Genomic DNA, 13,661 nt, shown 5'->3' on the forward strand with positions numbered 1-13,661 from the left:
CCTCGAAATGACTGGTGCTATATGCATCTAAAGTTTCCCACCTTCCAATGTACTTTAAGTTTCAGTCGGATTTATCTACAGTGGCCGAAGGGTAAACGACCTGCAACATCTGAAATAATTCACTGTGGGAGAAGCGTGACACAAAATGAGAAACGATCCAGAGTCAAAATTAAATTCAACAAAGAAACAGCATTGCAAACGGCAGGACAGGCCTGGAGCTCTTCAGCTGTGATGCCTGGGATTGCAGGGATTATTCTTTTGCAGTTCTTTTCTGAGGGCTGTTGAACTGTTTGTGCGGTTTCAGCGTGACTGCTTTTAATGAAACGGTTTCGCTTTTTGCAGCATGCTCTTTAATTTTCAGTGTTTCTGTCATTGCATTGTTTTATATGGTTTGTAAATTAAGCCACTCTGTTTGTCTGTCTAAGTGGCTGCCTGAATGTTTTAATGCTGCTTTGTGTATCTGGAGAGCCTAAGGCAAATTTCCACCTGTATTCAATTCTGAGCCACAGTGCGCTTGAGCTCAGAGCAAACAAATGCTCGCCAAATACGTTTGTGGATCTCCCGGGCCGATATGTCACAATAATCAAGTGTAAGCAGACAGTCAATTACAAGGGCCCTCTTCTGCTATAACAGATGACTTTTAATTATTTTTATGATCTGGGAGCCAAAACACGTCGTCTTACCCGCCATTAAAACCACACGTTTAAGATCTGTGTACATGTTTGCAATTTTTTTTAAACTCAGTGTATAAAAAAAACAGAAGTTCGTATCCAAACATTGAAAGTGAGAAGAGTAAGAACTGTTTGGATTTGGACTGTAAGGACGTTTTTCATCATGTTAGCCTCATGGTCAGGTCAGTGAGTCCTGCTGTGGTGGCTTGAACATGTCCAACTGGACAGGTTAACTCGCCATTGTCCTGTTGTAGCAGTTTTTTGACAGCAGACAGGTGCTGCTTCACAGCGAGTGGGCGTGGTGTCAGCACATTCAACAGACATATGCACAGCATCCCAGAGCAGAGGTTACTTTATAACTTCATTAATCAAACAGCATTTTTTAATTACTTTAAATGGTCTTGGTGAATAACAAACTTAAAATATATATTTTTTTATTGCTGTACACAACCTTTAAGCATTTATGGATCTGTGTGCAGATCCTTTTATCATGAAATCAAAAGAGCTAATCATTAGTTAATTCCCAAATTTAAGTGTTGAAGCAGTACATGACAAAAATAAGAAGATACAAAATAAAATACATTTAAAATGAATGACACACATTAATGGCCTAAACAGGACATTCAGACACGTTGTGCAGTAAGTGTCAAATCAAAGTAACGTGGTATGATTAGTAGCAGCAGAGTAATGTACAAAGCATAAAAGTGACTGTTAAGCAGTGAAAAGAAACATTAAAATTTATGTAGAAATGTAACTTAATGTAGCATAAGACATGTGACATGGTGCGGCGGCATAACAGTTTGAAATGGCGTGACGAGGGGCACAGTCAGCATCCATGTTGAAGACAGGTTTCCACTGCTGTTACACGGTCTGATGGTGGTCAGCACAAAGGAGCGCCTGAGCTGCTCAGTTTTGCATCTGTATGTTTGGATCTATACACAGGTTTGTGGGTATAATTCATCATTTACAAACAGTTTTCAATCATAATATCTCTTAAAACTCTTCAGAGGTTTAATCCAGAGAAAACAACATGATACATTCAATCATCCTCATCTCTAACTGCTCTGTTCACACTGACTGTTGAAGATAATATCCTCAGTTTATCCTGGGTGTTAATGAATGGAAACAGCCTCTCAGTGAAGGTGTGTGTGAAAGTGTGTATGTGTGTTTTTGAATCAGCATCAGAGAAAGACAGAGTTCCTCTGTCCCAGTTCAGTTTCACTCTGACTTTCTCGAGCTTCTTGTTCACTTCAAGAACAGTGGAAGGCTTTAGGGATGACCTTGCAGAGTAACCGAAACCGAAAGTGAACCATATTCTCCAATGTCCACTTTGGTTACCTCCCTTCCTGAGGAAAGATTCTGCTACTACACCCAGTGTCCAGCCTTTACTGCCCCCAACATCAACATCCCAGCTGTGAGTCCCTGAGTTAAAACCCTCTGAGCCCAGGACTGAGACAATATCCAACCTCTCTGGATTGTCAGGAAGCTGCTGCTCCTCTCCGAGTCTGACGCTGGTCAGGCCATCAGACAGGACGAGGTTTGGATGAGCAGAGTTTGGATCCAGAATCACAGGAGTGTAGGAGACCATCTCCTTCATCTTGTTCCAGATGTTGAAGCTCAGGTTGCCCAGGTGTTTGGCCTTGTCTATCAGAGCCCCTTGGGGCACTTGTGGATCCTCCACCAGGAGGTGCTGCTGGACTCTTTCCACTGCAGCCTTGTAGTTTTTCAGGAATGAGATGTCTTCAGCTCTCAGCTCGTCCTCTGTGTCTCTGACTGTTTCTGAAAGAGCTGCTATCTCTCTGCTCAGAGCCTCCATCTCCTCCTTCATCCTCTGGCTCTTCTGCTCCTCCTCCTCCCTCAGTGCACACAGCCTGGCCTCCTCTTCTTGTTTTAGAAACTGAGAAAGCTGCTTAAACTGCTTCTTAATCTGCCCCTCTGTATGCTGGGCCTGGATTTTAATATGGTCTGCTGTTTGATCAAACTTCACTTTAACTCTTTTTAAACGCCTTATTTTCTTCTGTAAAGGCTCCAGATATTCCTCCTGAAGTTTCTTCTCCTGATGTCGGGCTGCCTGATCAATGGGTCTGAAAGTGTGGTTTGTGTGTGTTTCTGAATCTCTGCAGACAAGACACACCGGCTGCTGATGCTCCAAGCAGAAGAGTTTGAGTTTCTCAGTGTGCAAAGGGCAGGAATCCTCTGAAGATGTCTGATCTTGCTCCAACAAGAAAATCTCACACACGTTCTTCAGGACCCGGTTTGAAGGTGGAGAAGCCTGTGAAGAAACTGTCTTACAAACTGGACACTCCCATGATTTTTTCTGTCTCCACCACTTCTGCAGACAGTCTCTACAGAAGCTGTGTGTACATGACAGAAAAACTGGATCTCTGAAGACTTCATGACAAACTGTACAGAAGAGGCGCTCCTTCAATTTGGAAGCCATTTAGACTCCGAGTACAGCTGAAAACACAGCAGACATAAAGGAAAGTCAATCACCACACCTCTCCCTTCATTACCAACTTTGCTACCATGTACTTTCTCTTTGAATCCTGTTTGTAGTCACAGCACATGATTAGAGCTAAATAAAAACCATTGACTCAAAGTCTGTTTTTATGAAGAGTTCTACCAATAAGCCCTTAATACACTTAAATTACACAAAAATTTCCTGTAAACTCCTGACAGTGAAAAATAGTGACGTGATATACAACAAACGGTCGGCATTTGAAAACAGCCACATTCAGCTTAGTTATGACATAACCCTTATTTGATTTCCCCTTTCTGACAGCTCCACTGATGTCTGGTATAATCAAACAAACACAACATAAAGCTTTGGTTCCTGTTGGTATACCTACCTTCGGTGTCTGTAGAGTCGACAGGTTGTAGTAGCAGAGTTTAAGTTTTCCACTTTTCTCTTTGGTTGCTGAACTAACTCAGGAGATATGTGAGTTTGGTCTGAAGGTCGATCAGATCGTTTGCTGTTCAGCCTTTGTGTCTCTCTTTAAGGAAGTAGAATACAATGTTACGGGGCTTTTTATGTAAATCATGTATGGTGCTACTCGGTTGCTCAACCTGTTTTTAATGGGTGTGTTCAAGTACAAACTGTTTATTATGTAGACTGACAGCTTGCCACAGGTTGCAGCAGATATAGTAAAAGTATGATTTAGTTTAATGGAATTGAATATAATGGATTAACATCATACAGACAAAATTATTCATCCAGTTAGAACATAAGCTATAAAATGAATGTGAGGAAAGACAGTATCAGCCGTAACATCCTCTCCATCATCAACAGCTGCCTCTCCACAGGATGCTTCCCAACCGATTTTAAACAACCTAACCTAGATCTAAACATTTATCAAATTTGAGACCCATCTCAGAACTCCCATTACTATCGAAAATCCTGGAACTGATGTCTGGTATAATCAAACAAACACAATCTTTCTGACAACATAAAGCTTTGGTTCCTGTTGGTATACCTACCTTTGGGGCCTGTAGTGTTACGAGCTAGCACCGGCTACACATATACATACAACAAAACTAGCCCTAACCTATCCTGGGTGTTAATGAATGGAAACAGCCTCTCAGTGAAGGTGTCTCTGAAAGTGTGTATGTGTGTTTTTGAATCCTCTGTCCCAGTCCAGTTTCACTAGGACTTTCTTGAGCTTTCTTGGGGATGACCTTGCAGAGTAACCGAAACCTAAACTGAACCATATTCTCCAATGTCCACTTTGGTTACCTCCCCTCCTGTGGTTAAACCCACCTTCAGTGTCTGTAGACTAACCAGTTCGTAGTAGCAGAGTTATAGTTTTCCACTTTTCTCTTAGGTTCCTGAACCAACTCTGTCACAGTTCTGCTCACCTGCCCTATCTCAGTAATATTCCACTAACCCCACCTCCGCTCCACTCTGCCTTCTGGCCACACCCAACTCAGCTCACCTGTGCACACAGCTGCAATTAAGCCAGTACACAGTCTCTCCTGTTCACTGACACTTTGACAGATTGTTCTTTAAACACCCATCAAAGACTATATTGCACTCACTCTTGGACTTCTCTCTGTTGCCTGTTTATTTTGAGTCATGTTAGTCAGATATAGACATAACACTCTGGGATTTCTTGATAATGAAGCCTGCCCACGTTGTGTACCTGCGGTTGTACTCGTGCATGAACTGTACCGTGCTGAAGCACACCACTTCCAAGAGTGCCAGGGCCAAAGGAGTGTAACCTGTTGAGCACACCTTAAGAGTTTCTCTTCGGTTAATCATGTGAGGTCAAAGCTGCCCGTTGCTTTACCGGTAATAAATGGGTCTGTTCAAGTCTTTTAGGACAAGTCTAGTTTTATATGTGGACTGACAGCTTGGCACAGGTTGCAGCAGCTATAATAAAGTTAATTGGAATTGAATATAATGGACTAACAGCAGACAGACACAATTATTTATCCAGTTATAACATAAGATATTACATTGGAATTGGATACAGTGTGTTGTATAAAAAGGGCTTTTTGAGAAAGAATGTGAGGAAAGAGGAAGAATTATGAAGAGCATTCAGAGCTCAGCTTTAAGAGGCTGATCATTTAAACCATAGGGAATTAAGTCTGTCTGTTGTGGCGGCAACCTAAGGTGAAGAAGCCGTCAGGCAGAAGAAGGAGGCTTTGGGCTTGGCTTGCCCAGAGGTCTCCAGAAACAGCTGACAGGCTGACAGGCTTCGGTCGTTGTGGAAGCAAAAACCCAGGTGTTTGACGAGTTAGGGGAGGTTATGGAGAAGGACTTTCAGTAGGCCCCAAGGATGTTCTGGCAAACAGTTCTGGGAACGCCTGAGGATCCTCCAGGAGGAACTGGAAAAGGAACTGGAAAAGGTTGCTGGGGAGAGGGATGTCTGAGGCAACTTGCTTAGCCTGCTGCCACAGTGACCAGGCCCCGGATTTCATGTTTTTAAGGTAAGAAAGATGTAAGAATGTATTCATATATTCAGCCATTTGGAACTTTCAGTTCAAACTTGGAGAGAAAAATATGCAAACAAAAACTGTATTTTAATCTCAGGCTCATCAAGGTCCCTGTGATGGCCAGAGCCACACAGGGGTAATATCACTCTCACCTCATTAGTTGTCCACCACCACATGTTTATTTTGCAGTCAACCACACAAACAATTTATACACTTAGTTTGATTTGTTTTTGGTTTATTTTTGCATTTAGTCTTTCATTGATGTTAATGAAGCTGCTGCATTATGTTTTCTGTTCTCCAGTATGTTCTGCTCTGCACTTTTGTTGATATTCTGTTTCTGTTAAAGTACACATAGCTTTCTTATAAAGGCAAATATTCTCATTATAAATTTTCTGTTTCTGTTGCTTTGCCGTCACTTCCCAATGTTCTTTTAACGTCATGTCTTGCATCAGGGGCCAACACTTTATATTGCCCGCTATACTAAACGTATAAGAGTTCAAACTAGTTTGTTTTCCTGTCAGTAAAGAATCATTGGTATGCAGAATTCTTCTGTTTTCATGATTGAATCTGTAACACAGTCAACTTTAAAATGTTCATCTTCCAACCACTCATTCACGCTCCAGGATTTTCCTACGTCGACCCAAGCATGTTGGACTTATCGATGGCGCCTTTGTTGTTTTTTGGTGAACTCATGAATGCAACATTAGTCCCAGAACTCACTTCAGCCTCTTCTTTTTCTTGATCTCAGTTCAGCTCAGTACCAGTTGGTGCACGAGATCATGAAACACATGTTGTCCACCTTCCTGTTTCCCATCTGGCACTGGGGCAGCTCTCCTGCGGTGTCTGTTGGGAGTGACAGGAATTCACTTGATGCAGCAATTTGCAAATCTTACAACATGTGCACCGACATTTTGGGTTTATGGGGGTTGATTATTTCCTAGGATGATGCAGCCTCTGCACATGGGGCGCACAAACTAACCACTAGGCCACCGGCGAACAAAAACATTGTCAAATGTTATCTCTTTGGGCCTTAAAGGAAAAAAGTGCAACATTTTACACATAAATATATCACAGAACAATATATCCTCTTTAAATGTGTCTCTGAGTCCTGACTGTCTACAATGAGTGAGGAGCGTGACTCCTGCCAGCTGTGTTGTTGTCAGAGCCGTGTTTACATGGACGGGATGTCCTTGTAAACACGGCTGTATAAAAGCTGTTTTAGTCAAGGACTAGAGAGAAGAAGAACGACATACTCACTGATTATTTGAATGTCACTTACATGTCTTTAGATCATTATTCGCACAAAAAACAAAAACGCCATGAAATCCACGGGATCTTTAAACACAAAGCCAAGTTTAAGTTTGTCCATGTCTACCGCTGTTATTATTTCGACTAATCAACGGACAGCAGCATGTCTGGCTCCACCTTTCAGGGTCAGAGTGGTTCCCTTGGCACCCCAACTGAAGGGTTGAAAAAAAGTAGGATGGTACGGATCACTTATTTTAGTATCATTCCCAAACTTTTGATCGTGGAAACGCCAATAAATCTGTACCGCACCAAACTGAAGTGAACCGCTTGGTGTAAACGGGGCTTTGGCTGTTTTTATCAGTCTAAAAGGTTGGGAACCATCAGTTTAATCATCAGCAAAGGGATGTTTTCTATGAGTTAAAGAAATAACTCTACCTTCAGAAGCAGCAGACTCTGATCCAGAGACATCAGTGATGTCAGATTGGACTTCTTGTTCAGTCTCCTCTTCTCTCTCTTTCCTCTCATGGCTCTGCTCTCCTCCCATCATCAAAGTCAACAACGCAACAAGTCTAACCTGAGCAACAACAAAAAAAACACACGTCAATCCAAACTTTAGTTTGTTATCTCAGCTCTGGAACAACTTGATAAGTTATTCTTGTTGCATGTTTTCCATGAAACAGATGAAGAGTTGAAGACGGTGGAAGTTAGATATAAAGAAGGAAGCAGATCCTAATAAGGATGTAACAAAACACTCAACACATGATATGATATAGATCATGATGCTGGGTTAATGATTGATTGACATTTTTATAAAGACATTAGAATTAAGACAATATATGAATAAAAATTATTCTTCTATTTCAGTTCTCTGACAATAAACATGCATTATATAATCTCTATTTATTTTTTTGGGGCTTTTTGTACCTTTAATGAAGAGATAGGACAGTGGATAGAGTCAGAAATCAGGGAGAGTGTAGGGAACAGTCACTCCATCTGTCCAATCCTCATGTTTCTCTCCCTGTCAGTGTGAGTGTGGTGGGTCGAATCTCATTCCATGATCAAGACTCACATTATAAATACTCTGGATTTCCCTCTAATCGACGCCATATTGTTTCGTCAGCTCGTGTGGTACATCGTTCTATCTTGGCTCCTCTGTGATTACTGTTCCTCGTTTTTGTTTTCTGCCTTGCCTCAGATCGCCTTGCTTACTTTGTGCTCCGTGCTTTCTTCACTGCCTGCCTGCCGCTCGCTCTTCTGTGCACCTCATCTCACAAAGACCCCAAGTCGTGGTGGACGCCACACGAGGATTCACAGAACACTGCCACATTCACTCGTCTACTCACCTGCCATGTTGGATCCTGGGACACCGCACTACCCCTTTTTTGTAAGTGGTAATCTCAGCTAAGATACTTTTTTTTTTTACAGCGACTAAAGTTGAACGAGAGGCCAAAAGGCAGATAGTGCCCTCTGCTGGTTAGAAGACGTGTACCGCAGTTTATATTTTTGTTATATCGATTTAAATCGTCCATGTTTGTATCGATTTTTAACAGTATTGCGAGGGATCGTTTCATCTCTCGATCCTGCATGTTTGTGTTTTCATATTAGAGGAGAATCAGTGCACATTTTTCATCCAACATAATCCTATATCTGCTGCCATATTGTGGGCAGGAGAAGTTATTCTTGTAATACTGTCTCGGCCTTAGAATCCCACATCGACTTTACGAATCAGATCAAGACGTATGAAAATCCACTTAAGCCCGCAGGCCTTCACATGACAAAACCTGCCAAATGTAAGAGGCGTCAGAGGGCAGACAATCTAATAAGACATCTTTAAAACCTGAGAGATACTCCTCACTTCTCGCGGGGGATGATAAGATTACAATACAGAGAGTGAGAGAGGACAAAGACGCACGTACCTAGACAGTGAGATAAAGAGGACAAGAACGACTCCCCCCCCCAGATTATCGGCTCGGACATCTCTAATTCCTTCCAGAAAGACCCGTCCACGGCGCCAATCCAATCAAACGCAACTCAATCAGTTCAGCTAATGTAGCTGATGGGATCATCTTACTCTGCTCGACACTTTACACCATCGCAGTGCGGGCTGTGAAAGCCTTCCTGGTGGTCTGCAATGCATGCTGGGAAGTCACACAAAACAAGGGGGTAGCTCAGCTTGGGTTGGGAACTGGAGGGTCGCCGGTTCAAATCCCAGTGCGGACCAAAATATGGAAGTTGGTCCGGTAGCTGGAGAGGTGCCAGGACTCTTCCGGAGCACTAACAAGGTGCCCTTGAGCAAGGCACCGACAGATGGAGGACTCTGTTGCTTTGTCCACTACTTCTGCGTCTTTTGTTAAGTCACGTCTTATCTCAGGAGACCCTGCCCCCCCCCCCCCCCATCACACAGGGATAGTCTCCCACTGTGAGGTTCATATGTGAACAGCCAGGTCAGGAGAGTATCCGGAGTAAGCCTCCTGAAATGAATCTAGATATTTTAAAGAGTGCATATTATTTTCTGACATAGAGGGGCGTTCCTGTATGTAAGCTTACTTTCATCCTGTGGTATAATATATCTTATGTTCGTTTTAATGTTCATACTTCTGCTTTTGACTTCATCTGGGAACTCTGTGGTGCATGATGCATGAGCCACGAGATTATGGGCTGCGTGGACGTTCCTGTCACCCCTTCTGGAAACAGGAACAAAATGCTTCTGAATATTTTTACACTCCCAAAACTGATTTGATTCACAGCACAGTGACTAATGGAGATTACAACCACAGTGTCAAAAACATTAGTGGAAGTTATGGACGGCAGTAAAAACATGAAGCAAGCCTTTCAACGTGAGAAATTAACTGCCTCACAAATGTGATACAGCTGTGGCTTTCCAGCCGGACAGCAGAGCAATAACTTGTGATAATATTCACATAAAAGTTGATGAGGGGTCTAACCTTTACTCCAGACCTAAATATAACATCAGAGAGGGAGCTTCTGCTGGACGGACATTAAAACGTACCCACAGCAGAGAACTGACGGGGAGGAAAACACAGGAAACAAACATGCACAAAACTCCTGAAATGTTCCTGAATTTTCATCTGTGAACGCAAACAGACACATTTTTCACCCCGACCTTACCCACATTATTCTCTCCATGGCTTAATCTATGAAGTGAGGGTGAGCTGATGTGTGAACACAGCAGGAAATTCACTGTGAGCGAATACACATGGGCGATCATGTTTTATATCTTTATGGACGTTTAAGCTTCATACTCTTTTCTGCTCGCCAGTTTTTCCTTTTACCCCCCCCGCTCATTAAATGCAGGGTTGGTCATTTTCCTCCAGATCCACTACTCAAGATTTAGGTTGAAATTGTCTAATGAGACATTAATAACTCGTGATCTGAAAAAGGAACAAAGAAAATCCATCATCTGTATCAGTTTGTAAGTCTGTAAAAACTTTGACCAATGTCTGCCAGGAGGTACCAATCTGATGAACCAATCAGACGCCTCCCTGTCTCCCTGCTCGCTCTCTACCTCTTGTGTGCTCGAGCCCACATTCAAAGCATGAGCTGAGGCCCGCTTCTGGAGCGACGACGCTCGTGCATGTAAGTGAGGGGGCGTGGCTTTAGAGGGAGCACAGAGGGGAGGGGGCGTGGCTTTAGTGGGAGCACAGAGGGGAGGGGGCGGGGCTTTAGAGGGAGCACAGAGGGGAGGGGGCGTGGCTTTAGAGGGAGCACAGAGGGGAGGGGGCGTGGCTTTAGAGGGAGCACAGAGGGGAGGGGGTGCAGACGCAGCACTGAGGGAATGCTACTTTCAAAATCATACTAGTTTTCAAAAATTACCATCCCTGCCTTTTAATTTCCCCTCAGAAATATCTCACTATGGGGCGCTGGTGGCGCAGTGGTTAGCGCGCGCGCCCCATGTATGGAGGCTGTAGTCCTCAACACGGGCGGCCCCGGTTCGAGTCCGGCCTGTGGCTCCTTTCCCGCATGTCATTCCCCGCTCTCTCCCTCCCTGATTTCAGACTCTGTCCTATCTCCCAATTAAAGGCACAAAAAGCCCAAAAATAAATCTTTAAAAAAAAGCCTGGTGGTTAGTGCACACGCCCCATGTACACCCCATGTATGGAGGCTAGGGTCCTCCGAGCAGGCGGACCGGGTTAGAATCCTCATTACACAATAAGCCCAATATACCTGACAAATCCTGATTAACATCTAATTCCATGATATAAAAGGCAAGACATAAAAAAATTACCAATTAGAAGCACTTCAGGCCTTAATTATTGCTTTTTATATTTTGAAGTAAGATGTTTATCTGGATTTGTCCGGTGAATGTGACTCATAATAAATAAATATTTCTGACTATAAATTACACAAGTTGTTTGCTTCGATGAGAGTTTTTTTGCAGTGAATTCCTTTTCCTTTCCAAGGCGATGTATTTTATTGGCCCAAGCCGTTTCAGGATATAAAAAAGGGAAGCAGCACAACAAGTGAATCCAAGCTGCACATGCTTCATTCATGAACTTGAAGAGCATCTCAATCAGCATTCAGCGCGGCCTCCTCTCTTCCTCTCCCCAGCTGGCACACAGAGAGGAGCTGAGCTAAATATAGCTCCCCTCTCTTTCTCGCAGATATTCTTTTGTTTTGACTTGTGCTCCCTCTTATCTCCGGCACCGCTGCCCTCTTTGGCAGAGGACGGTGTGCAGCTGCAGGGCCCACGATTATTCATCTCCTTCCTTCCACTTTTTTTCTTTTGCTCTTCCTCTGTGACTAAAAGACGGCCTGAAGGGTTTGTAGGTTGCACCCACTGACACCAGGCCGTACGGACTCAGAGGATACCGTGAGGTGAATGTGTGCCGCCTTTCATTCCCTCAGTAAATGAAACACTTGGAGCATGAATGGGGTTCACCCTCCAGGAAATAATTAAGATAAATAATCTCTCCGTCCGCCGCTGCTTGATTAAAGTCTCTCTGCATTATTGATCGCATTAAAGCGAGGGTGAGTTCGCCTCAGCTCTATTCCTGGATATCACAGAATCAGCTGGCTGATGCATTGTTGCATCCACACTAATTGAATTCTGCAGTGTTTAATTTAACTTTTAGAGAAAGCTTTATTGCCCTTGTGCATCTATTTCTGTAAAAGCAAATTGACAGCAACATAAATTAAAGTCAGGAAAGGGCACAAAGGGAGGGTTTAAAGTTGCAAAAGAAGGCAAAACGTGCTCCTAATTAAACTGCATCCAACTAAAGAATCAGGACGTAAACATTTAGCTTCTAGACATCTGTCTGTCAACTATTTTTCTGTGTGCAATACTGATATAAGCTGGATAACACTGTCTTCATGTGAAATACCTATTTTGTACATTTATATGTGTAATAAATTGTTCATATATTCACTTCTGTGTGCTTTGGACATTGCTTTTTATTTCTTTGCTTGGTACTTATTACCTATTCTATTTATATTTATATTTCATTCTATACACATTTCCTACCTCTATATTGTGTTTAAGAGCAACTGTAACGACCCAAAGATTATTAAAGTATTTCTGATTCTGATTTAATAAGCTGTCACGTTTATTGCAGGTGTTTTTATCTGAATATTCTGACTGAAGGTATAAATAAAGATATATTTTTGTGGTTGTAGGTCTATCTTGATTTGTTTTTTGTGTTGTAAATTGAAAGCTGTTGGACTTATCTCGACCACAGACGGTTTTAATTCACCTCCCATGTTTATGTGGGTGAAAATAGCTGACATGTTTACATCAGTGACAGCTCCGCCTACGGACAGGAAGTAAGTAAGTGTGTGTGTGTGTGTGTGTGTGTGTGTGTGTGTGTGTGTGTGTGTGTGTGTGTGTGTGTGTGTGTGTGTAAGCCGTTAGCTGCTGTCGGGAACAGTCATTAATTTTATCCCACCTAGTCGACCTCCTGTGAGAGCCGTCCGTCTCTGTCGGCCGCCGGTTCCGATTAGTTTGCGGTGTTTCCAGGCAGAATCTCCCGACCGACGTGTCCGCGGAGCTGCTGCCTCCAAAGATCGTTTGTAGACGAGAGGAGGGATCACTCCAACTACAACGATGTTCAAGTCCACTTTTTCACTTGTGCCTGTAGGGAAATAACTCTGAAATAAATAACAATGCAGAGCTCCTCCACACTAATATTGCAAAATTAAATTGGCAACATTTCCGTTCGTTACCCAGGTAGAAATTTTTGTGCAATTTAGACAGTGTGTAGGAGTTTGCTTGCATTTTTTGAACTGAAAAACAGAAAATCTCCATTGATGGTGTTGGTATTGAAACAAGTTTTGATAATTTTCACAATGAGTTAAATTTCTGGAATCGTGACCACCCTGTAGTTTGAACTAAATTTGCATCCTACCACATGCACAAGTGAAATGTCACCCATCTGTTCCTGCAGGGGCTTTTGGAAGCCCATCAATGGAGGTTTCCATGCTGGAAATGCTACCCCAACCTTACCTTCAGTCAATATAACAACAGGCTGAGAGCTGGAGCTGAGGGGTTTTTTAAATCAGAAATAAGCATGCTATAGCAGTTTTATTTTGTTATCAACCTAGACAGCGGACAAATTAATGTTGACCAGAAGATGACGTCTGATGAGAAGTCACACAAGCAATGAGAAGTTAGAGTTGTGCAGAGGGGCAACATGATCGCATGAACCAGGTTTTGTGGCTATCCTTTCAATACTTTTGGTATTTATCCTTTAAAAAAAACACAAATGTTTACCGGCTGGTGGTGAAAATGCTCATCATATCAGTTTGGCTTCATTCTGAGAGGAACATGAATATCATTACAAAACGTCATGA

The 13,661-nt window shown here is 42.7% G+C and overlaps 1 protein-coding gene and 1 long non-coding RNA gene across 2 annotated transcripts; both read right to left on the reverse strand.

The window, feature by feature from the left end:
* Positions 1-1,088: 1,088 nt before the first annotated feature.
* LOC109998280 (nuclear factor 7, brain-like) lies at positions 1,089-4,197 on the reverse strand. Its single transcript, XM_020653064.3, has 2 exons — positions 3,521-4,197; positions 1,089-3,128 (listed from the first exon to the last, which is right to left on the reverse strand). Exon 2 carries the CDS (start codon positions 3,109-3,111, stop codon positions 1,711-1,713), a length of 1,401 nt encoding a protein of 466 aa, XP_020508720.2. The 5' UTR covers positions 3,112-3,128; positions 3,521-4,197; the 3' UTR covers positions 1,089-1,710.
* Positions 4,198-5,031: 834 nt separating this feature from the next.
* LOC109998276 (uncharacterized) lies at positions 5,032-12,903 on the reverse strand. The gene is made up of 3 exons (XR_002278589.3): positions 12,758-12,903; positions 7,290-7,428; positions 5,032-6,449 (listed from the first exon to the last, which is right to left on the reverse strand). It is a non-coding gene; the product is annotated as an uncharacterized lncRNA (long non-coding RNA).
* Positions 12,904-13,661: the final 758 nt, after the last annotated feature.

The sequence above is a fragment of the Labrus bergylta genome, chromosome 5 (assembly GCF_963930695.1).
Source record: "Labrus bergylta chromosome 5, fLabBer1.1, whole genome shotgun sequence".
Classification (NCBI taxonomy): Eukaryota; Metazoa; Chordata; class Actinopteri; order Labriformes; family Labridae; genus Labrus; species Labrus bergylta.